The 19,665-nt window shown below is 31.9% G+C and overlaps 1 protein-coding gene across 1 annotated transcript in view; it reads left to right on the top strand.

Annotated features, from left to right (window-relative positions):
• Nucleotides 1-19,444, top strand: part of LOC126856246 (regulating synaptic membrane exocytosis protein 1) — a 161,459-nt gene extending 142,015 nt beyond the window's left edge. Inside the window, exons 16-23 of the mRNA XM_050604587.1 lie at nt 5,342-5,520; nt 5,888-6,103; nt 7,187-7,515; nt 8,551-8,736; nt 16,882-16,969; nt 17,180-17,262; nt 17,782-17,889; nt 18,533-19,444. Of these exons, the coding sequence (XP_050460544.1) occupies nt 5,342-5,520; nt 5,888-6,103; nt 7,187-7,515; nt 8,551-8,736; nt 16,882-16,969; nt 17,180-17,262; nt 17,782-17,889; nt 18,533-18,843 (1,500 nt within the window). The 3' untranslated portion in view covers nt 18,844-19,444. The remainder of the gene's footprint in view (nt 1-5,341; nt 5,521-5,887; nt 6,104-7,186; nt 7,516-8,550; nt 8,737-16,881; nt 16,970-17,179; nt 17,263-17,781; nt 17,890-18,532) is intronic.
• Nucleotides 19,445-19,665: the final 221 nt, after the last annotated feature.

The following is a 19,665-nucleotide window of genomic DNA, read 5'->3' as shown; positions in this document are numbered from 1 at the left end:
TGCCATTTTACACAATTTTCAAATAACTACACACCTAAAGTATTATTTGTGTAAATATCAAAACTACATTTATACAGAAAAAAAATATATATGTCATGAATAAAGCGTTGCTTAACAAATTTTATTTTCATAAATAAAATTTCATTTTTATAAATAAAGCGGGCAGAAAAACGCTCATTAGTCTCTTTTCGCAAAACTGCTCTGACACTGTTCCAGATTTCCTTCACGAGATTTAAATCCTGAGCTCGCGATGTGAGGATTATCCATCTCGCGTTCTCGAAAAAGTGATCTGAATAGAAAGGAGAAACGGCGGAAAAGTTAAAAAAAGAGGCTCTCGCGGAAGAAGCTCGACTATATACATGGAGGCTGTGGCACTCGATCTTTCTTTATATAATTTTCATCCTGCCAGAGAAAGATCATATATATGTATAAATGTATATCCATCTGCCGCGTTCCGCTCTTTCATTCTCTCTTTTTCGAACTCACTTCCGCCTCATCACATATAGCTTCATTTTATTTTATCTCGTTTAGCTGATATCTCTTCTCTCTCTCTCTCTCTCTCTCTCTCTCTCTCTCTCTCTGTTCCCTCTCCCCCCTCTCTTTCTCATTTTCTCTCGTATCCTATTTCTCTGTCTAACTTTTTTATTGTTCTGTGTCCTTAATTCTTTACATTCATCCCGATATATGAGAGATTTACACGAGACTCCTCTTTGGATTTCTGCATATTCTGTGTACTCCGTCTTTTCACTTTCTACGTTACTCTAAGAAATTCCGTTATTTCTGCCCATACGTATGTACATACTCGATGTCATCTACGTTTCTTTATATTATACATATCTATATACATATATATATATATACGTGCATATATGCAACTGTGTGTCTCCCTATATATACCCGCTGACATAAGCCGACCGCACCGTGTATCATATATATATATATATATATATATATATATATATATATATATATGTATATGTATATGTATATATATAAAAAATCAATATGATCAGAATTAAAAAAAAAGCAATAGATCCGCTGAGACGAAAGAGAAATGAAAAAGACGAAATGTAAGTTGTCCATGTTGAGCAAGTTTAGCATATTGGCCCTCCACGCTACTCTCTCCCAACTGGCACGAATTCTAGTTGTACGTTAGCGTTTTTTTTTTTTTTTTTTTCCTTTCTTTTCTTTGCGACTCTCTCGTTTCTCTTACCTCTTACTTTCTCTCTTTCAATTCTCCCGTAAGTCTGTGGCTGCCTCGTTGTTTAGCTCAGTAATATTTCAATTTATAGATCGACGTGTACCAACTTCTTTCTGGCTCTCTCTCTCTCTCTCTCTCTCTCTCTCTCTCTCTCTCTCTCTCTCTCTCTCTCTCTCTCTCTCTCTCTCTCTGTCTTTCTCTCTACGTAAAAACACATATAAATTATATATGGCTATTTTTTTTTTCCTATCTATCCGCTATCTTTAATTTTGATTGCGAGCGCAGACACACGAACACCAAACTCGTTCTGAGTGATGCACAAATGCCAAACGTCCGAACGCATTGTTTGTGATTGCGATCAATCAACCCTATATTGACGAGATAGAAAGATAATTTTTCGGTCTTCCGTCAGATCTTTTCACGTGGCGAACTCACGAATTGTTGTCGATGCTGCTGCAATCCCTGTCAGCTGCAGTCTCATCGATATGCAACGCGATCGGCGAATATAAATAGATACAAACGGGCATTCAATAGCTCTGTTAGTTTTTATGGTTTTTACGTTTTGGGGTTTTGGAGTTATTTTTGCTCAATATTCAACGATTGGCCATACAAGTCAATGAGCGAAGTAATCGATAATCTTTAGCGTTCGGTTTGCTGAGATAGAGAAACGCGGGGCGTTTGGTTTGTTGTCACATTGTCGCTTTCCCTAGTATATACGCGAGGCATGTGCGGATTTATATGAATCGTAATATGAATAATAAAAAAAAAGAAAAATACGAATCGACTTTCGCCGATATCGTACGGCGGATAAATTTTTCCGGAGAGAAGAGACGGACGAAGCGTATCGCACAACATTGGTCGGTTGCTATACTTGGGAAGTGCGAGCTTGGGAAAGAACCGTAGACTAACATTGTACATCAATGCTTGTGGCAACGATATTTTTTCGGCTTCGACAGAACCCATCCCCTGTGTGCACGTGTAATTATAGCGTAGATGGTAGCCAACATAAGGAAGATGCTTGAGAAAGATGCCTGAAAAAAGATTGAAAAGAGAATAATAAATATGTGTACACAGTAGTTATATGCGATAATTAATCTTAACATTTTTGATTATCCGTTTTTAATACATAATAAATGTATTATTTAAGAAAAACTATATATAAATAATTGGTAATGATTTATGTGTGCGGCATAAAAAACAGATCAATTTCCTAAGAGGAGAATTGTTTAAATATATCTGTCATACAATTTTTACCAACTTTAGATTCTAATTCCAGCGATGATTACTAAGCGGCAAAAAAAAAAAACTTGCGATGATTTTAATATATGAAACTGTTACATGGAGAAATAATGGAGATAGAAAACTTGATGATTAGGTTACTTTCGCCGTGATTTCTTTCCAGAATCTTATCTCGGCATCTTCATTAAAATTCATTTTTCACCTTTTACTTTAAATCGGGATAAAAAGATTCTCTCATCTCGACTTTTATCTGCGATAACTTTTCTATTCTCATTACCGAGACCGCACTTGTTAGCAAAGAGATTGTCCTTATAAATAATCTTCAAGTATATGCAATTTTGACTTCTTTTTTCTCTTCTTATGATTATTAATTATCTTTTCATATTGTATTATATTTTCATTTCTTTCTCTCTCTCTTATTCTAATTTACAAAAAAAAAAATATTTTACAATGATTATATACATATACATATATTTTATTTACAAAATATATATATTATGAATATTTATATAATAATATTATATTAATTATAATAAATGTATATCGGTAAAACTCTCAAAGTTGGTCCTATACGCCGATGACTTTGACCTTGACATATGTTGTCAAGGAGGTTCTTACGAATAATTGTCCGCAAGAGTTTTACCTTCGAGAGTTCTACCTATATATATGCATAAGTCTTTTTATATAAATAAATACTGAAAATTATATTTTAACAATTAAATTTTGATTTTTTTGTTGTAAGTGCTAATCTTGTATTCTAAAATTAAAAAATTAGAATTTAATTTTTTGTATAATATTAAAAAAAAAATTGAAGCTTTACTTATAAATTTATTAAATAATTTTAACTTAAAACGTATTATATATTTTAGATTAGCGTTTTTATCATACATATTATTTTATTCAGGAAATTACGTCTTAATAGGCCATGTTAAAATCTAATTCTGAAATCAGCATATCATTGGAAAGTTTCTCCATAATTATCACATGATATCGAATTTCAGTTCCAAAATCAGGATATGAGATTCATATTCATATTCCAAATTCATATCCTATTTCATAGTTAACGTAGTTATAATATAAATAACATAGTTATTTCATAGTTAAAATAATAATAGTGTAATATCAATTGCTTTCTGTTTTCATAAACAAAACAGCAGTACGATCAATTTACTAGACGAGATATAAACGAGTTTTTATTTAGAGAATGCAGGAGCATGCACTAAAGTTGTTTCGATTATTAAAATATTAGAATCACGGATAAAAATTTTATGACAAATATACCTTCCCTAATATAAACGTCATAATGTGATTTATTGCAGCCGCAGAATCGCGTTGCGATAAACGCGTGTCTTTGCTTGCGCATTGAAAGAAATTATTTAATTCAAGTAAATATACAATGTGGATATGTGACAAACAGTATGCAGTCCGAGAAAACCGTACGTAAAAAAAGGATAATGGAGATTTCAATTATATTTTCACATTACATAAAAAGATTGGGACGATCTGAAAAGGCACGCGAAATTGGAATTACGGAAACAAGACGTATGAAGGATGAACAAGCCGGAAAAGAAGTAAAAGCAGAGGACCAAGAAGACAATATATAAATTGTTGATCGCGTATAGCAAAAAAAAAAAAAATGAATGAGAATTAATGATCTGCTTAAACGAACGTTTTTCTTGACTGTATCGCACGTTCAGGGTTGTAGTCCAATGATCACATTTACATTAAATATATTTATAAGAAATAATATCTAAAAAAAATATGGAAAAAGATTTATTATATATAGTGTTTACCAGCAATATGCTAAGATTTTTTTAAGATATGATTGCAAAAATATTAAAGTAAGATAAATTTTATATAATTAACATATATTGTTTTCTGTTGTTTCTTTAATAAAAAGGTAATTCTGAAGTAATTTAAAATAGACTTACAAAAATTTATAAATTTATAAATATAAAAGTTGAAGAATGAGTTTTTAATATTAAACTTAAAGATTTTCGAAAGATTTGTATGTGTTTTTGTGAGAAAATCAAAATTTAAAAATTATGGATTTTAAAATTTTTTTTATCTTCTTATTTTTAGAACATATTATCGATCTGCGACTAATCCGCTCAAAAAGTTAAATTAATTAAGTAAAATTTAATTAATAAACTTTTCAGAACCAAGATTTTTTCTAGGACTACATCCCTACACACACACACACACACACACACACACACACACACACACACACACACACACACACACACACACACACATTTATAGTTGCTATGCTACATAGTCTGTGACACGGAATGGGTTTTGACATGAATAAAACCTCGAGGACTGCTCTTAGTTGGCTCATTCTCATCTTTTTATTATCGTTTTATCTCTTTAACAAAACTCCACCGCAAAACCGCTTCTGCATGCAAAATTAACTCTGCTTCCAGCTTCTCATGGCAACTGTAAGTGGGCACAAAAGTTCCATTAAAATATTCTTCAAAATATTCTATCGTAAAATTTAGATACTTTTGATAAAGTATTTTTATCGCTATTCTTTTTATAAACTGTGTGTTGATTGATGAATATAATTTAATAACACTATTTCCAACGTATCTCAAAATTATTGATTCTTTTCCAAATCATATTATTTCTTTGAATTTTTATTAAATTTTTTATTGTTATAAAAGTAAAATAAATAATTTAACACTTATTTTTTCGAATTTTAATATTTATGATGTGTTCGAAACGATCTTTGACATCTTTGTAATATCAATTTTGTTGTTACTTGCTTTAATTTTTTGTATATTTTATCTGAGTTATTAAAAAAAAACGAGGAACATTCGTTACCACTGGCAGAAATCTTTAACCGTTTAAGTCTTGATATATCCGAGATGTTAATACCGGTTTCCTGTATTTTAGGAGCAAATAGCAAAAGAGAGGCAGGTGTCTGGTCGCATACAAATCCAGGTTTCATACGAGGCAGAACGCAAAGAATTGGTCGTTTCAGTTTTTATGGCCGACGACTTATGTGCCCGGGAAGACACTGGATTCGGCACCTTGCCGGAGGCTTTCGCCAAACTCGTTCTTGCTCCGCCATGGTAAGTCACCTTATAAATTTTCGGATTCAACATGTCCAACATACGTTTTCGGCTCTCACGAAATTCATTCCCGATCGCATAAAATTCGTATTACGCATCAAAGCAAAGTAAGGATCATATACATAAGTTTGATATATTCAAGTATATGTACTCAAAAAAATTATAATTATAAAATTGAAATATATAATATTGAATAACATACATTTACGAGTAATTTAGCATAAATAATTAAATTACTTTTCTTACAAATGCCTTATTATAACTACCTTTTTGCGAAGAGATTTTACTTCTTCTTTATTATTTATTTTTATTATTCTATGTTTCTCGACACTCTAAATGAGAGATTGATTAATTGATTTTCATGCAGCGGCGATGCAACTTCGCGGAAGACTATCGTGGCCGAGCCGACCCAAAAACCTATCTGGAACGCTACATTGTTCTTTACCGGAGTTGATGGCGAGAGCCTGATGGAACGTGCGATCGAGGTGACTCTCTGGGATTACTGTCCTGATGGTGATAATGTGTTCCTCGGTGAATGCACTGTCGATGTTCAACGAGCGCTTGAAAATGATCGAGCGGTTTGGTAAGTGCATCTTTCAAAGAATAAAGATTGGAGAACCCTTCATATTGGATAGCATAAAATTGTTACAACGTAGCCTGTGATTGCCATGGTACAGCAATCCGTGAACTATCACAAGCTATACTCTATAATTATTATTATTAATATTATTATTATTATTATTATTATTATATAAAAAAATTATTATAAATTAAACAAAATTATCAAATTATTATTATAAAACTTGAGTAAATCTATAATTTTCGGATATAATTCGAATACAATTATTATATCTTTTTAAGTATTATAGAATTTTTTTACATTCTTTAAAAATGTGATAAAAATAATAATATTAACATATAAAAGTTTTTAGTTTTACAAAATCTAAATAATAAAAAGAATAATATTTAAAAAATGTTATCAACATAATTGCTTGTCAAGCATATTCGACATAAAGAAGAAAGAGTATAAGCACGTTTGCAGGATAACAGTTTGAATAAATGAATTAAATTGAATTAACTAACATATAAATGTCGAGATTATGTGTCGCAGTGTGATGATTATTTTTTTTACTTTCTTCTTTTTAAACTTTATAGTTAAGTGAACACTAAAAATAATATTTAATCTTAAGGTTAAACTCTTCTCATATATCCATAAAAGAATTTAAAATGATCATTCAATTTTTATATTCATATAATTTATTTTCTTTACATATTTTTTTAACCTATAATTAAATTAATATATGATTAATAAATGAAATAATAATAATAATAATATTAAACATATATATATTATATTTAATAGAATTAAACTATTTCTAAAAATTTCAAAAATTTTTTATGCTTCATACATTAAAATATATTTTTGTTTATTATTGGATTTTTTAATTATTTTTTCTTATTTTTTAAAATATCTCAATTATTTTATAATTAAATGATATGCCTGAAAAAGGATTATTTTGATAGAATAAATCATACATTTTAAATTAACAAATGTTTTCATTATTTTTTTATAAATTAATTTTAATTTTATATAAACAAAAAATTAAATTTTTAATTATTTTTTTAATTTATATTTAAAATTTTATTAAATTTTTGAAATGTCTAGGTATCGATTGGAGGATCCGCGCGGGCTTCGATCGGGAAAATCGCCGTACTGCTCGCCACGCGGTTCGCTGTCAATGGACATCGCTCAACGGCTTCTGAGGAAGGAGTTGCGCGATCGTAGCTACAGCGACGACACGCAGAGCGACAGCGGTAGTCCAGAGTTCTGCTTCTTGCATCCAGATCACGCCTGGCACGCCAATTCCAGACGCGGTTCTAGCCAGTCCGAACAGCTCGAAGTCGAGCCTTACGAGCTCAACCGGGATTACAGCAGATCTCTGCCGGGTAGCCGCAGGAGCAGCTTCCAAAGTCAGGGCGGTACTGATAGCAAACGTGAGTATCACAAAGAGTATTCGACAGACGATTCATTTTTCCCTCCAGCGGGAATATACCGACGCGTAAGAGAATCTTTCTCGTATAAATTTTATTGGTCTCGCGATCAAGAGAGATTAATGCGACTCTTAATTATGAGAGCATTTAATAGGAATAATAGAAATAAAAAGATTGGAATACTAATTGTAGAAATAAATAATAGAAATAAAAAGAATGGAATATTAATTAAACGAATGATGTCTTGAATAACAACTCACAGTTTTAATTAACACAATAAAAAAAGTAAATTTTAATTGAATCCATTAATCTACTTCAAATCGGTTATTAATGGTTCGAAGTAGATTAATGGATTCAATTAAAATTTGTTACTTAAAAAAAAAAAAAAAAATAGGCGTACTTCTGACATTACAAAGTTCTATAGTAATCAAACAAATAGCAGCATCTATATGAGGAACAAAAAATCAGTCTCCTCTTTTCCGGACGGTGTACATCTAAATTCTAAATTGACATTATGAATTGACATACTTGACCCAGTAAATTGTGTCCCGCTTTCTACTGGCTCTTCTTCAAGAAAGCACACCCTTCTTCTGCTTCTTTACAAAAATGATAACGACATAGTGGTTAGCCAATGGCGATGCTATTGTTCGGCATCTCCGAGTGCTTGTTGGAGTGCTACTTGGCTTAAATAACAGCTTCTTTGATTATCGCTATTCGATTACGTCGCTTCAGCAAGAAGCTCGCATAAAACATTGTAAACAGCAAAAATCGATGCAAAGTATTGTGAAAGTTAGCAAGTCTTAAAATAATATTGAGAGAAAAACAAATAAGAATAAATATAATAATATAATATAATATTTCTTTTTTAATAAACACCACAAATGTGTATGTTTTTAAAATTAAACATTTTTATATTAGAGAATTAGGTCTTGCGAATCAGGGAAATGAAACATATCAATTTTTTTCCCCGATGTCATTTTGATATAATAATATCCTCGCAATTGTATCTAATCCCATCTAATTGAATTTATTTCGTAGGTGGAAGCATGGGCGAAGCCGATATGCCCGCCATAGTGCATTACAATCGTGATCGGCGGCGTAGCTCGTTCACGAGACCAATGAGGGATCCTGAAGAGATACTGGAAGGTTTGCGAACATTGAAGGCAGCCAAAGGTGAGCTCAACAGGACCATGAGCCTCACCGGCGACAAGAGACGCGGCAGCCGTGAGTATAAACGTTTTCTTGCTTCTTCTTGGCCATCACTTCGCTCGTTCGTTCGTCCGTCGTCCGTCTGTTTGTCTATCTTTGTATCTCTCCATTCGCTCGTCACAACTCTCACGATCATTTTAACTGCATTTTGTAACACTCTGGTTCTCCTTTTTGCCACCGTTATTGTTGTTTGTTTTTGTAACGTTTCTCGTCGGCCTATCGCCGTCATTATCACAGTCTACTCTGACTAACATCAAGTGTCATTAATAAACGTCTATCATATTATGCAAATCGTGCATCTAAATGTACATAAGTGTGTGTGTGCGTGTGTGTGTGTGTGTGTGTGTGTGTGTGTGTGTGTGTGTGTGTGTGTGTGTGTGTGTGTGTGTGTGTGTGTGTGTGTGTGTGTGTGTACGTGTGTGTATGTATGTGCGCGTATATTGTTTATATTATATTCATGCATCGTCTCACGTGTGACCGTTTAATCGTTTGCTGAATCGTTTAACATTCGTTGCATTAAACAAATCATTTCTCCTTCTCTCTTTCCCTCTATTTTCTATATTAGTGTTGTTTTTCTTCCTATTTTTTAACTTGCATTTTTATAAAATAATTTTGTACATGTAAATTTCAGCAATTTTTATAATCACCATCTTGATTTTTAAATATATTCTTTTCTTTTCTTCTCTCAATTGAGAAACAAATAGTTGAAAATTATAAATTTTTATAAACTTATATAATGTAGATATTTTTCATATGTAATAGATCTCATTTACATAAACTTATAAATACGATTAATCTAATAACTTATGTAAATATTTTTGACAGTATATTAGATAAGATTTTAAATTTTATTTTCTTAGATCTATATTTTACTATATTGTTTATTATATAATACAAAAAAACAAGATACTTTCGGAAAATTTGTTATGGTAAGATATACTTTTAATAAAGAGATGTTTCTAAAATTTTATTGATTTTTTAATTACTGTACATATATAATCAAAAATCAATCAATATATTCTGCATTTATTTTTATTCATAGTTCTATTTTGTAATTATTCTTCCAAATGTACAAAACATATAATCTGCATCTATTCCATTTTTGTAAAGTTTTTTCTATATTCTTGTTTTCGGATGCAATTATTATCTGTCTCGCACTATCACGTCCTGTCGATCCTGCGCGGTTTGACCGAGCGAACATTGTTAACACGCGGAGAATATTCTCTTTCATTTGCAAAAAATCCTTCATTTGCATTTATCAATTTATGATATCTAACGGAGCAGCCCGACCTAGAAAGGAGCTCGTCATGACGTCGGGAATTCGGGATCAGATTGATTTCAGATTTTCTGTTTAGTGTTGTCGACCATGACGATGACCGCTTTTGAAATTTGCTTTGTGTTTTGTGTCTTCAATTGCGCCGTTGTTTTATCGTTCATACGCTTAATGTTCGATTCGGCGTCTGCTTCATTCCTTGATTACGCTATAAATATTCAGCGAGCCAACAATAATCGGCATATCTATTTGCCAAACTGCGATGAACTGATCGACGTTGACGTCGAAATGGAAACGAGCCGGAATTGTTCTGAAACGTTCCGATCACCATTAATGGGTCCATCTGAAGTCTAGCAAAATGATTTATCGTGCTGACTTCTGTGCGAGCCTCGCTCGTCAATCATCATTCGCTGTTACATCATTCGAGGAGTCATCGTCTCGGTCGACGAATTGAGATAGAATTGATTGTGGTCTTACCAAGCATCTAAATCGCCAGGTTCATTCCACGCCTTTGTGCCTGTCTCTCGCTTCGGCTTGTGTCCTACGGATGGAAATCAATGTTTTTTCTTCATTCCAGCCAAGCAAAAGTTAATGCCATTTGTGATCTCCGCTCTTCTGTACTACAATTTTATTGTTGCGCGCCGCTATTGTGCCTGTTGTTGACTGCTCGTATCGTCTTACAGCCTGACAATAATGACTCGAAAATGCCAAAAATCCTTTCTCTCGCAGTGCTTAAGGCTTTTACAAGAAGCGGAAGAATGAACGTTATCGCCATCATCACCAACGTAACCGGGACAACGAAAGACACAATATGCTATTGCGCTCCTGTGCTGTTGCACGCACCTTGTATCTAACGCCGACATTTTGTCCCTCTCTTTTTTTCTCTTTCCCTGTCTGCTCTTACGTTGTTCAGCTTCTCATCCACTTCTCCAAATGTTGTTTGCCTCATCAACACCAGGCGTGCCAAGTTGTCATAATAGCGATGCGCTGCTGATCGTTCTGTCAACAAGATTATCGTTTCTTCATCGTTCAGGCTTAACTAGCGGCTTCCGTGTTGAACGCACGGGGTGGATTGCGATAATATATGTGAATAGTTTTTCGTGGACTTTCAAAAAATAAATTGTCAAAAAAATTAATATATTTGGTACATTCAAAAAGTTTCAAGACTGATTTTTTCAAAGACGTATTAATGATACTATCTCTTAATCAATACTGAAACTAGTATCAACCTTCTTGAGTCTCCCATAATTTTATTGTTGTGTTAGGTGCAATAGTTTTTGGGTAGTGCACATTGAAAGACCATTTGTTCTTTTAGCATTGTCACGATTTCAAGAATAGAGTAATGGACCGCGAATAAATTTTGTTTTAAAAATGGAAAAACTGTTTTATCGAGATATTATGGATCGACTTTTAAAGCGAATTCGACATTTTAGGTCCGAGTTTTATCAATTGGGTGAATCATTTCTTTTTCATAACAACGCACTCATGCATTTCCCAATCTTTGGCCAAAAAAATTCCTTTGAGAAATCGAAATTAAACACTCTGTCACAGCGTGTTGAATCGCCTTCACATCTTCATAGCGAATCTCCTTCATCATCAAATTCTATCTTGAGGAACAAAAAAATCGGCAGATGCCAAGTCTGATGGATGGATGGATGATAGTTACATTTTTTGGGGTCAAAAATTGGGAGACAACGATTGATGAATGCGCGGATGCGTTGTCATGGAAAAGAAATTTCACTCGATTGATAAAATTCGGGCTTAAAACATTAAATTTGCTTTAAACATCGATCTATAACATTTTGATAGAATTCCAATAGTTTGATAAAATTTGATAGTTTTTCCACTTTTAAAGCAAAATTTAATTGCGGTCTGTTGCTATTCTTAAAATCGTGACAATACAAAAAAACAAACAATCTTTCAATTGTATTATTCAAAAACTATTGTACGTAACATAACAAAAAAATTATAAGGGACTTAAAAAGTTGGGTACCACCTAGTTTCAATATTGATTGAAAGATAATGTCATTAATACGTCTAAAAAATCATTCTTTAAAAAAAAAATCATTTTCGGAACTTCTTGAACGTACTGGATATATTTAAAATATATGCCAAAATTTTCGTACTAATAGAATGTACCTAGTTGAAATAGCAACATTTTTGCAAGATAAAAAATTAAAAACGAAATAAAGTGTTAACTCCACTAGTTGAACGAATAAACACGAGATTACCATCATTTTTATCTGTTAGCATGATAACGAAGACTAGGAGTAGATTTGCATTACGAGAAAATAGGCTGCAAATTGCATGAGAAATGAGCTTGAGTGACGTTTCTAGAAAATGTACGGCTCATTTTCTCGCCCTCTTTCTCCCTCTTTTCCTTAACTTTTGCTTAAACTATCTCGCGACATCCACCTCGTCGAGTCGCCAAAAAGATTATCAAGCGTCTTGTCGCTATCAAAGAATCGCAATCATTTAATCAGTCTTTGTCGCTCCATTCTCCGCGACTTATTGACATCTGTGTGCATCTTCGTTCGCATAAGTGCACCGCTTGGCGTGCATTTTGAACTTGAACGCCTCACCGTATTGTTGATTATCTTGATATCCTTTCTCGGTCGGCATCGTCCGCTCAATGCCAAAACTCTGAATGCCCTTCATACTCGACTCGAATCACGAAACACTCGGTTCGCTCGGTCGAAATGCCATTGGCCATCGTCACGACCCCGATTATCGACGACAAATCGTGGGCCACGCACGCACGACCAATCAACCAACCAACCAATCAACCAACCAACCAACCAACCAACCAACCAACCAACCAACCAAACAACCACCATCGACCACCACCAACGACAACAGAGTGCGTAGTCCCAACAGTTACTGTGTGGCAGTGCGAGCCTGTGTCTCCGAGGACCGGTAAATCGGCCTCCTTCCCACTGCCGCACTCCATACCACCTCGATAAATAACCGCAGGACACTGTCAACCAGCATTACGGGCTTCCGGTAAGACACACTTTCTCTGTCATTGACTATCTATCGCTCTTCTCCTCCGCCAATTTCCGTTTATCTGTACTGTATATATCTTTAGCAAGATCTCGCTTCCAATTTCTGATTCCTTTAGTTTGCCCCTTTTAACAACAGCATCGTTGTAGCGGAGAAAAAATAGGAGTAGGTTCATTGATACACAGACAAAGTTATTAATATTCACGGACAATTGATAATGGATATAAAGAAATCGAGAAATAGAATCTGAAAATATCTATCTATGTTTCAAAATTTTCAAATTTGACACAATTATTTTTAATATTAAAGATTTTTCTTTTCAATTTTTTTTTATTCGAAATATGCAGAAAATAAAAAGGTTTATATGTTAAAATAATAATTTTATTAATAACATCTTGTGTTTAAGAAAAGAGGTACAATAAATTTTTTATATATTTTTGATAAAAAAATCTACAATAATATAATAATATATCAAATATATAATTATTCTGATATTTTTATTCAAAACACGTTTCTTTAACAGCGTTTTAATTTTTTGTGATGAAAAAAAAATTTTTTTAATTAAAATGGAAAAGATATATTTTCTGAATAAAAATTTTTATATAGCGAGAGCAAATATTTTATGATCAGTTTATGAATAACAGACTCGTTTATCTACCTTACGCTCACGTAATTAAACATTTGTTTTTCTCTACAATTTTTTTTTTCTATTTTTATTGTTTTTTTTTTCTTGCTCTCTTCTATTTTTCTGTAATTTTTATTAATCAATGACGTAGACAAGGTACTTAAAAAAAAAGAAGTCGAATTGATAGCAATGTATTTTGTTTTTATAGAGAAAATATCGTCTCTATGATATCTCTCGCGTGTCTCGGTTTATTTTTACGCTATTTCTTTTTCTACGTTCAATTCTCTCTTTTTGCGCACATATGTTATTAATTTGTCTTCTCTCCCCGATACGTCACATTATATTTTTTAGAGATGCACGCAATATCATTTATCATAAAACAAAAAGAAAACATGCTGATAAATTTCAGTCGCGAGATCTCTTTCTTTTCGCACGCGCATTTTTCCCTTCCGTAATTCCATCGTGAAATAATTTTTACAGCGAGATTAATTATACTTCTGTTGGTGTTTCAACTTTTCGAATATATTATTAAATTCTTGCTTTTATTGGTTGTATCTCATTTTACTTTCTACTTTTATTTATTAATCTATTTAATCTTTCTAAACGTCAAGAGCTTTAACAGATAATTTATTGCCCTTTTTTAATTAACTCATATATTCTTTGTTTCTCTTTTCTCTTAAGATTTCATCTATCATGAATTTAAATGAGACAATTGTTCAAAAGTTAACATATATAATGTTTTTGTTCAAATTTTTTTTTAGTCGCGCGACATTATTATTCAAAATTTATTATAATTGTAAAAAGTTTTAACAAAAGTTTGCAACAAAATTAGCTTAATTAATAAAATTATTGTAACTATTAATATATTCTAATATTCTTGCAGAAATATATATTTATATTTGAGCAAGTTGAAAAAAATATTCTTTAATTACTTTAAGACGTCAAGAGCTTTAACATGTAATTTTTTGCCCTCTTCTCTAATTAACTCATTCATTCTTTTTTCACCTTTCTCTTAAGATTATATCTTTCTTATGAATTTGAATGAGGTATTTATTTAAAAGATAACATATACAATGTTTTCGTTTAAATTGCTTTTAATCGCACAACATTATTATTCGCGCAAAACTTATTATAACTGTCAAAAATTTTAATGCAACCAATTTAGTTTAATTAATAAAAATAATTGTAATTGTATTAATATATTCTAATGCAGAAATATACTATATTTATATTCAAGCATCAAATTGAAAAAAAAAAATGCTCTTTAATTACTTTAAAACATTAATGAGTCTTTAAACATAATTCAATAGACGATTAAATTTGCGATTTGCTATCATATTATATTATATTTACGTATATTTACTTATACAATGCGGATATTGTACAATTTCGAATCATCTGTTGACAGGTGAGTAGAAAGCAAAGAAAGTACCTTATCCACGTCCTGCAACCTATTCTGCAAGCCTTCGTGATGCTCTTTTTGCTTATCTCTTTCCAACATCCCGTTCCTTGCAATTAGAGCGAGTAGGTAACACTTAGAATATTCGCTTGAAAATGCATTATTAGTATTTGTAGATAATGTGATCCTTAGCCACTTGCTCTGCTACACCATTGTTGCTATCTACAGTTATGATTTTAGGTAAGAGAAGTCAAATGTTGTACTGTCGTACTGTCGCACGTTTTTCAAGCACTGTATTGAACTGAGCATTTAACAAGTAGCACTGTACTGATATGATTACAACAAACTCTGTCTGTATTGATTATACTATAATTCTCTATTGATTCTACGTTATATCTTTATATCGGCTTATTTTTAATTTTTTTATATCTTTTTTTATCTATTTTTATTTATATATGTATTTCTGAAGATAACATTTAATTAAAAATTCACATTGCATCGAAGAATATTTTGTAAAAATAAATAAGAAATAATATATATTTTGTGCCACAAATCTCTACGATTTTATCAAAACAAGTCAATTTCTTAATTCCGACAGAAATAGTCTGTATACTTGCTTATTATTGAATGGCTTATTATCAATGAAAAAAGAGAAAAAAGATATAAAATTGATTGAAATTGTATATATTTAATAATTATATAACAAAATTTTTTTTTTGATGAAAAATATGTGGCAGAATTGAAATTAATTTGTGTTCTGCAACTAATAATAAGAAGAAAATACAAGTATAAAAATCATAGTGACAACTATAGTTTGAGCGGAATATGTTAACGATAGAACAAGAGAGAGAGAGAGAGAGAGAGAGAGAGAGAGAGAGAGCGAACTACATATACTAGCTCTCCGAGCTTCTAATTATCTTATTACAGCTATCGAGACCAAACTTTCCTCTTCGTAGAGTTGAAACTTCCCTGCTATCACTGGTACTTTGGAGTCGAAGTTTGTATCTTACTTCTATGTAGAGAGAACGCGTTGGAACTTATTATATATCTATTTAATTCAGGAAGCTTCGGTCGTTGAATTTTACGATTTGGCCGCACTATTCGCATTGATCGAATTGCTTGCATAGAAAAATTTTCACCGCGTATATTCTTGTGTGTACTAAAATTATACATATCACTCTATGAGCAATTGAAAAATTGATATTAAAGCATAAGGATATAAAAAAGAAACGATGAAAAAGAGATGCAATTTATATTCATTTTGTATTATAAATTTTATATATAATACCTTTTTCTTTCTTTCTATCTGTTCAATATGAAAAGATTTAGCTGAAATTTTCATTAGCTTTAAAATAATTATCTATTTGAAGTGGCAATTAAATAAGACCACCAATACGGTATCATCATTTTACGAAATATTATCAATTATCATCAATTTTAATAAATATTTTATAAAAAAAAAGGATATGTAATATAAATATTAATAACATAATATAGATTATTTTAAAAAATCGTGAAAAATTGAAATTCATACGATCGAAGATGCTTTGCAATTGTCGTATTGTTTAGTAAGAAGCTTCTCTGAGAAATCTGTCGCAAAACTGAGTTTAAAATAACAAGCCTGTAGAACTGACTCTTCTAATTGGCAGGTGTAAATTGTCTTTTTGAATAATCTGACTGCGATTTGTATGATCGTGCACTTAGGAAATCGATAGGAGTGATAATTATGTGTGATGAGTAAAATTGATCGATGAATGAGAGTTATAATTTAGTGATAGACTTTTGCTTATTCGTGCAACGCCATACAGATTGCAGCCTGTCAATGATCAATAATGTGAAAAGATATCTTTGAACTCGTAGGGCGGGGTGGGCGCAAAGACAGCGTCATGGAGATTCCTGAGAAATTTTTCGATCGAAATAGCGAATCCGACGAAGACGAGAAATGGAGGTATGCGATTCATCCTTCTTATGACGAATTAAAAATCTATTCCACTCGCATTTACAATGTGTTTATTATCGATTCATCAATGATTACATCATTAATATTGCGTTTCAATCATCGTGTATTTAACAATAAACGAGTGGATACGAATCAGTTTAAATTCATATTTATTAAGCTAAACATAATTGAATATGTGCGATTTTCTTATTGTTGCAGTCAGTTAGCGAGAAATGAAAACGGCGTCGACCTGAAACTGGGTCGCGGACAGGTGTTACCTAAAGGATACAAAATAATCAGTGGTAATAGGTCTAATTAAAAAATCAAATTTAAAATATAATTTAGAGCTAATATTAGCTGGATACTTAGTTGCTATCCGGAAACCGCAAAAATCAGATTTTATTCAACTTTAAATTTATTGCTTATTAATTTTATTCTAATATTGTTTATATTATATGTTTATATTATATATTATATATTATATATTATATATTATATTATATATAATATATGTATACTATTATATATAATATTATATATATATATATATATATATATATATATATATATATATATATATATATATATATATAATATATTATATATAATATATAATATATAATATATAATATAATATAATATATATAATATTATATATAATATATATATATATATATATATATATATATATATAATAATATATATACTATATTATATATTATATTATATATAATAATATAATAAAATTGTTTAGGCATATACGCAACTTTTGTCTAAACTGAATGCTTCCATCTACTCCATTGCGATCATGTATATTGCAGGCGCGCAGAATGGTGAAGTGCAATTGGGCTTTTATCTTTGCAAGGGAGCTCTCGAAGTCGAGGTTATCTGTGCAAGGGACATCTGCCTCGAGGAGAAGGAGGAGCCAGGTAATTTGAAGCGCTATTTCTCTTTACTGCTACATTAATTCCTAATAGAAGAAGCTCACTTCTGTGTTTATGATTATTATAAGATACTCATGGCCTTTAAATGTTACTATCTTATCCTCGTGCCAAACATTAATTCCGTTACCTTTATAATGCATCTTGATTATTTATGCATTGCTTTTTTAACATTTAGAGACTACTTTCCGAGCAAGCGTTTAACGCAAAATAATCTCGATGACTTGTTTATCGATTAATCATTAAAGTACATTAAAAGTTCAAGTTTACGATAAAACAAACGTGCTATATTATTTATAAATATCTCGATAATGATAACAAAATTAGCTGATTGTCAGTTCTATTAATTCAATTCAGACAAAACGATTTGAATAAGACGCCAAAATACTTTCCTTCATCATTTAGAAATCTTTGATCATTTCAAAACTATTTTCATGTATAATTTATAAAAAGATTGAAAGTTTCTTTTCTTTTATCTCTGAAGAAATTTAATTGAAGATTCACATACCAGAGAATATAATACATTTCTTTGCACCTCATGCAGACACGCTGAAAAGAGATTTTTGATTTTCAACAATATTTTTCTTGCGTCCTGATCTCGACGGCACGAAACTTTTATTTTTATTCGCAGATACTTATGTGAAGACGTACTTGCGAGAACGAGACGGCGAGAAGTGGCTGCAGAAGCGCAAGACTCGCGTGATACGGCACTCGAAGAATCCGCAATATCGGCAGACGCTGAAGTACGGCCGCTGCGACATCCTGCAGGGCAGACACTTGCTGGTGATGCTGTGGGAGAAGAAACAGGGCTTCGAGAGCAATCAAGGGTTGGGCGGCGCCGAAGTGAATCTCGACCTGCTGCCGCCGAAGGAATTCATTTTCGACTGGTATCCGCTCTTCCCGATTCACACCCTCGGCACGCAGAACGCGGACTCACCATGATGGTTGAGGGAAAAGTGGGCCCTCGAAGCCGGCGAGCTCGACCTCAGATTGAGTCTTTTGCTCAAGGATGAGGGCGAGTCCGTCGTCAAAATTATCTCTTGATGGAAATCATGGCTGATGACGTCGCGGTGCTGGCTAGCTCGAGACCAGCGCGATCTCGATCTTCTCGAGATGACAATGGCGTGTCTTATTATTACGAGTTTTTGAATGTAGCGATGAGATGCACGTTGTTCCAGAAGATAAACCAAGTTTATCGTCGACGAGGTCCGACGAGGATCTTTCCGTGTTGCAATTTTTCGCTCCTTTCTGAGATTTATTCATGATCTTATGCAAAATATCATTCGAAAAAGGTATCATTGTTTATTCAATATCTCGATCAGTTAAAATTTATTATGTATGAATAGTAATTCTATTTTCTGCTATACATATGTATCCTATTTTCTGTTATCAAAGGATAAGAACATTAAATCAATTGATAAGACAAACAGATACAATTGACTTGTATTAAATCGATTGATAAGACAAACAGATACCAAATGATACATCAATTAATCGAGTACTCAATCATGTATTAACTTTTACAAATAATAAAAAAAGCGCGTGTTTCTAGAATATATATTATCCTTTCTCTTTAAATAGATTTTTTAAAAAAATATTATTATGAAATATTATTATAAAAATTTTAGATTATCATAAAAAATAATTGAGGAAAACAATCATCAATTAGCAACGGATCGATCATGTATCTCATAACAAACTTGATCTAAGAAATCATGTATAACATATATCCAGAAGACAATCAACTTCAGATGATTTCATCGT

Source organism: Cataglyphis hispanica, chromosome 18 (assembly GCF_021464435.1).
Source record: "Cataglyphis hispanica isolate Lineage 1 chromosome 18, ULB_Chis1_1.0, whole genome shotgun sequence".
NCBI lineage: Eukaryota > Metazoa > Arthropoda > Insecta > Hymenoptera > Formicidae > Cataglyphis > Cataglyphis hispanica.
This window is presented reverse-complemented; position numbering and strand designations above follow the sequence as displayed.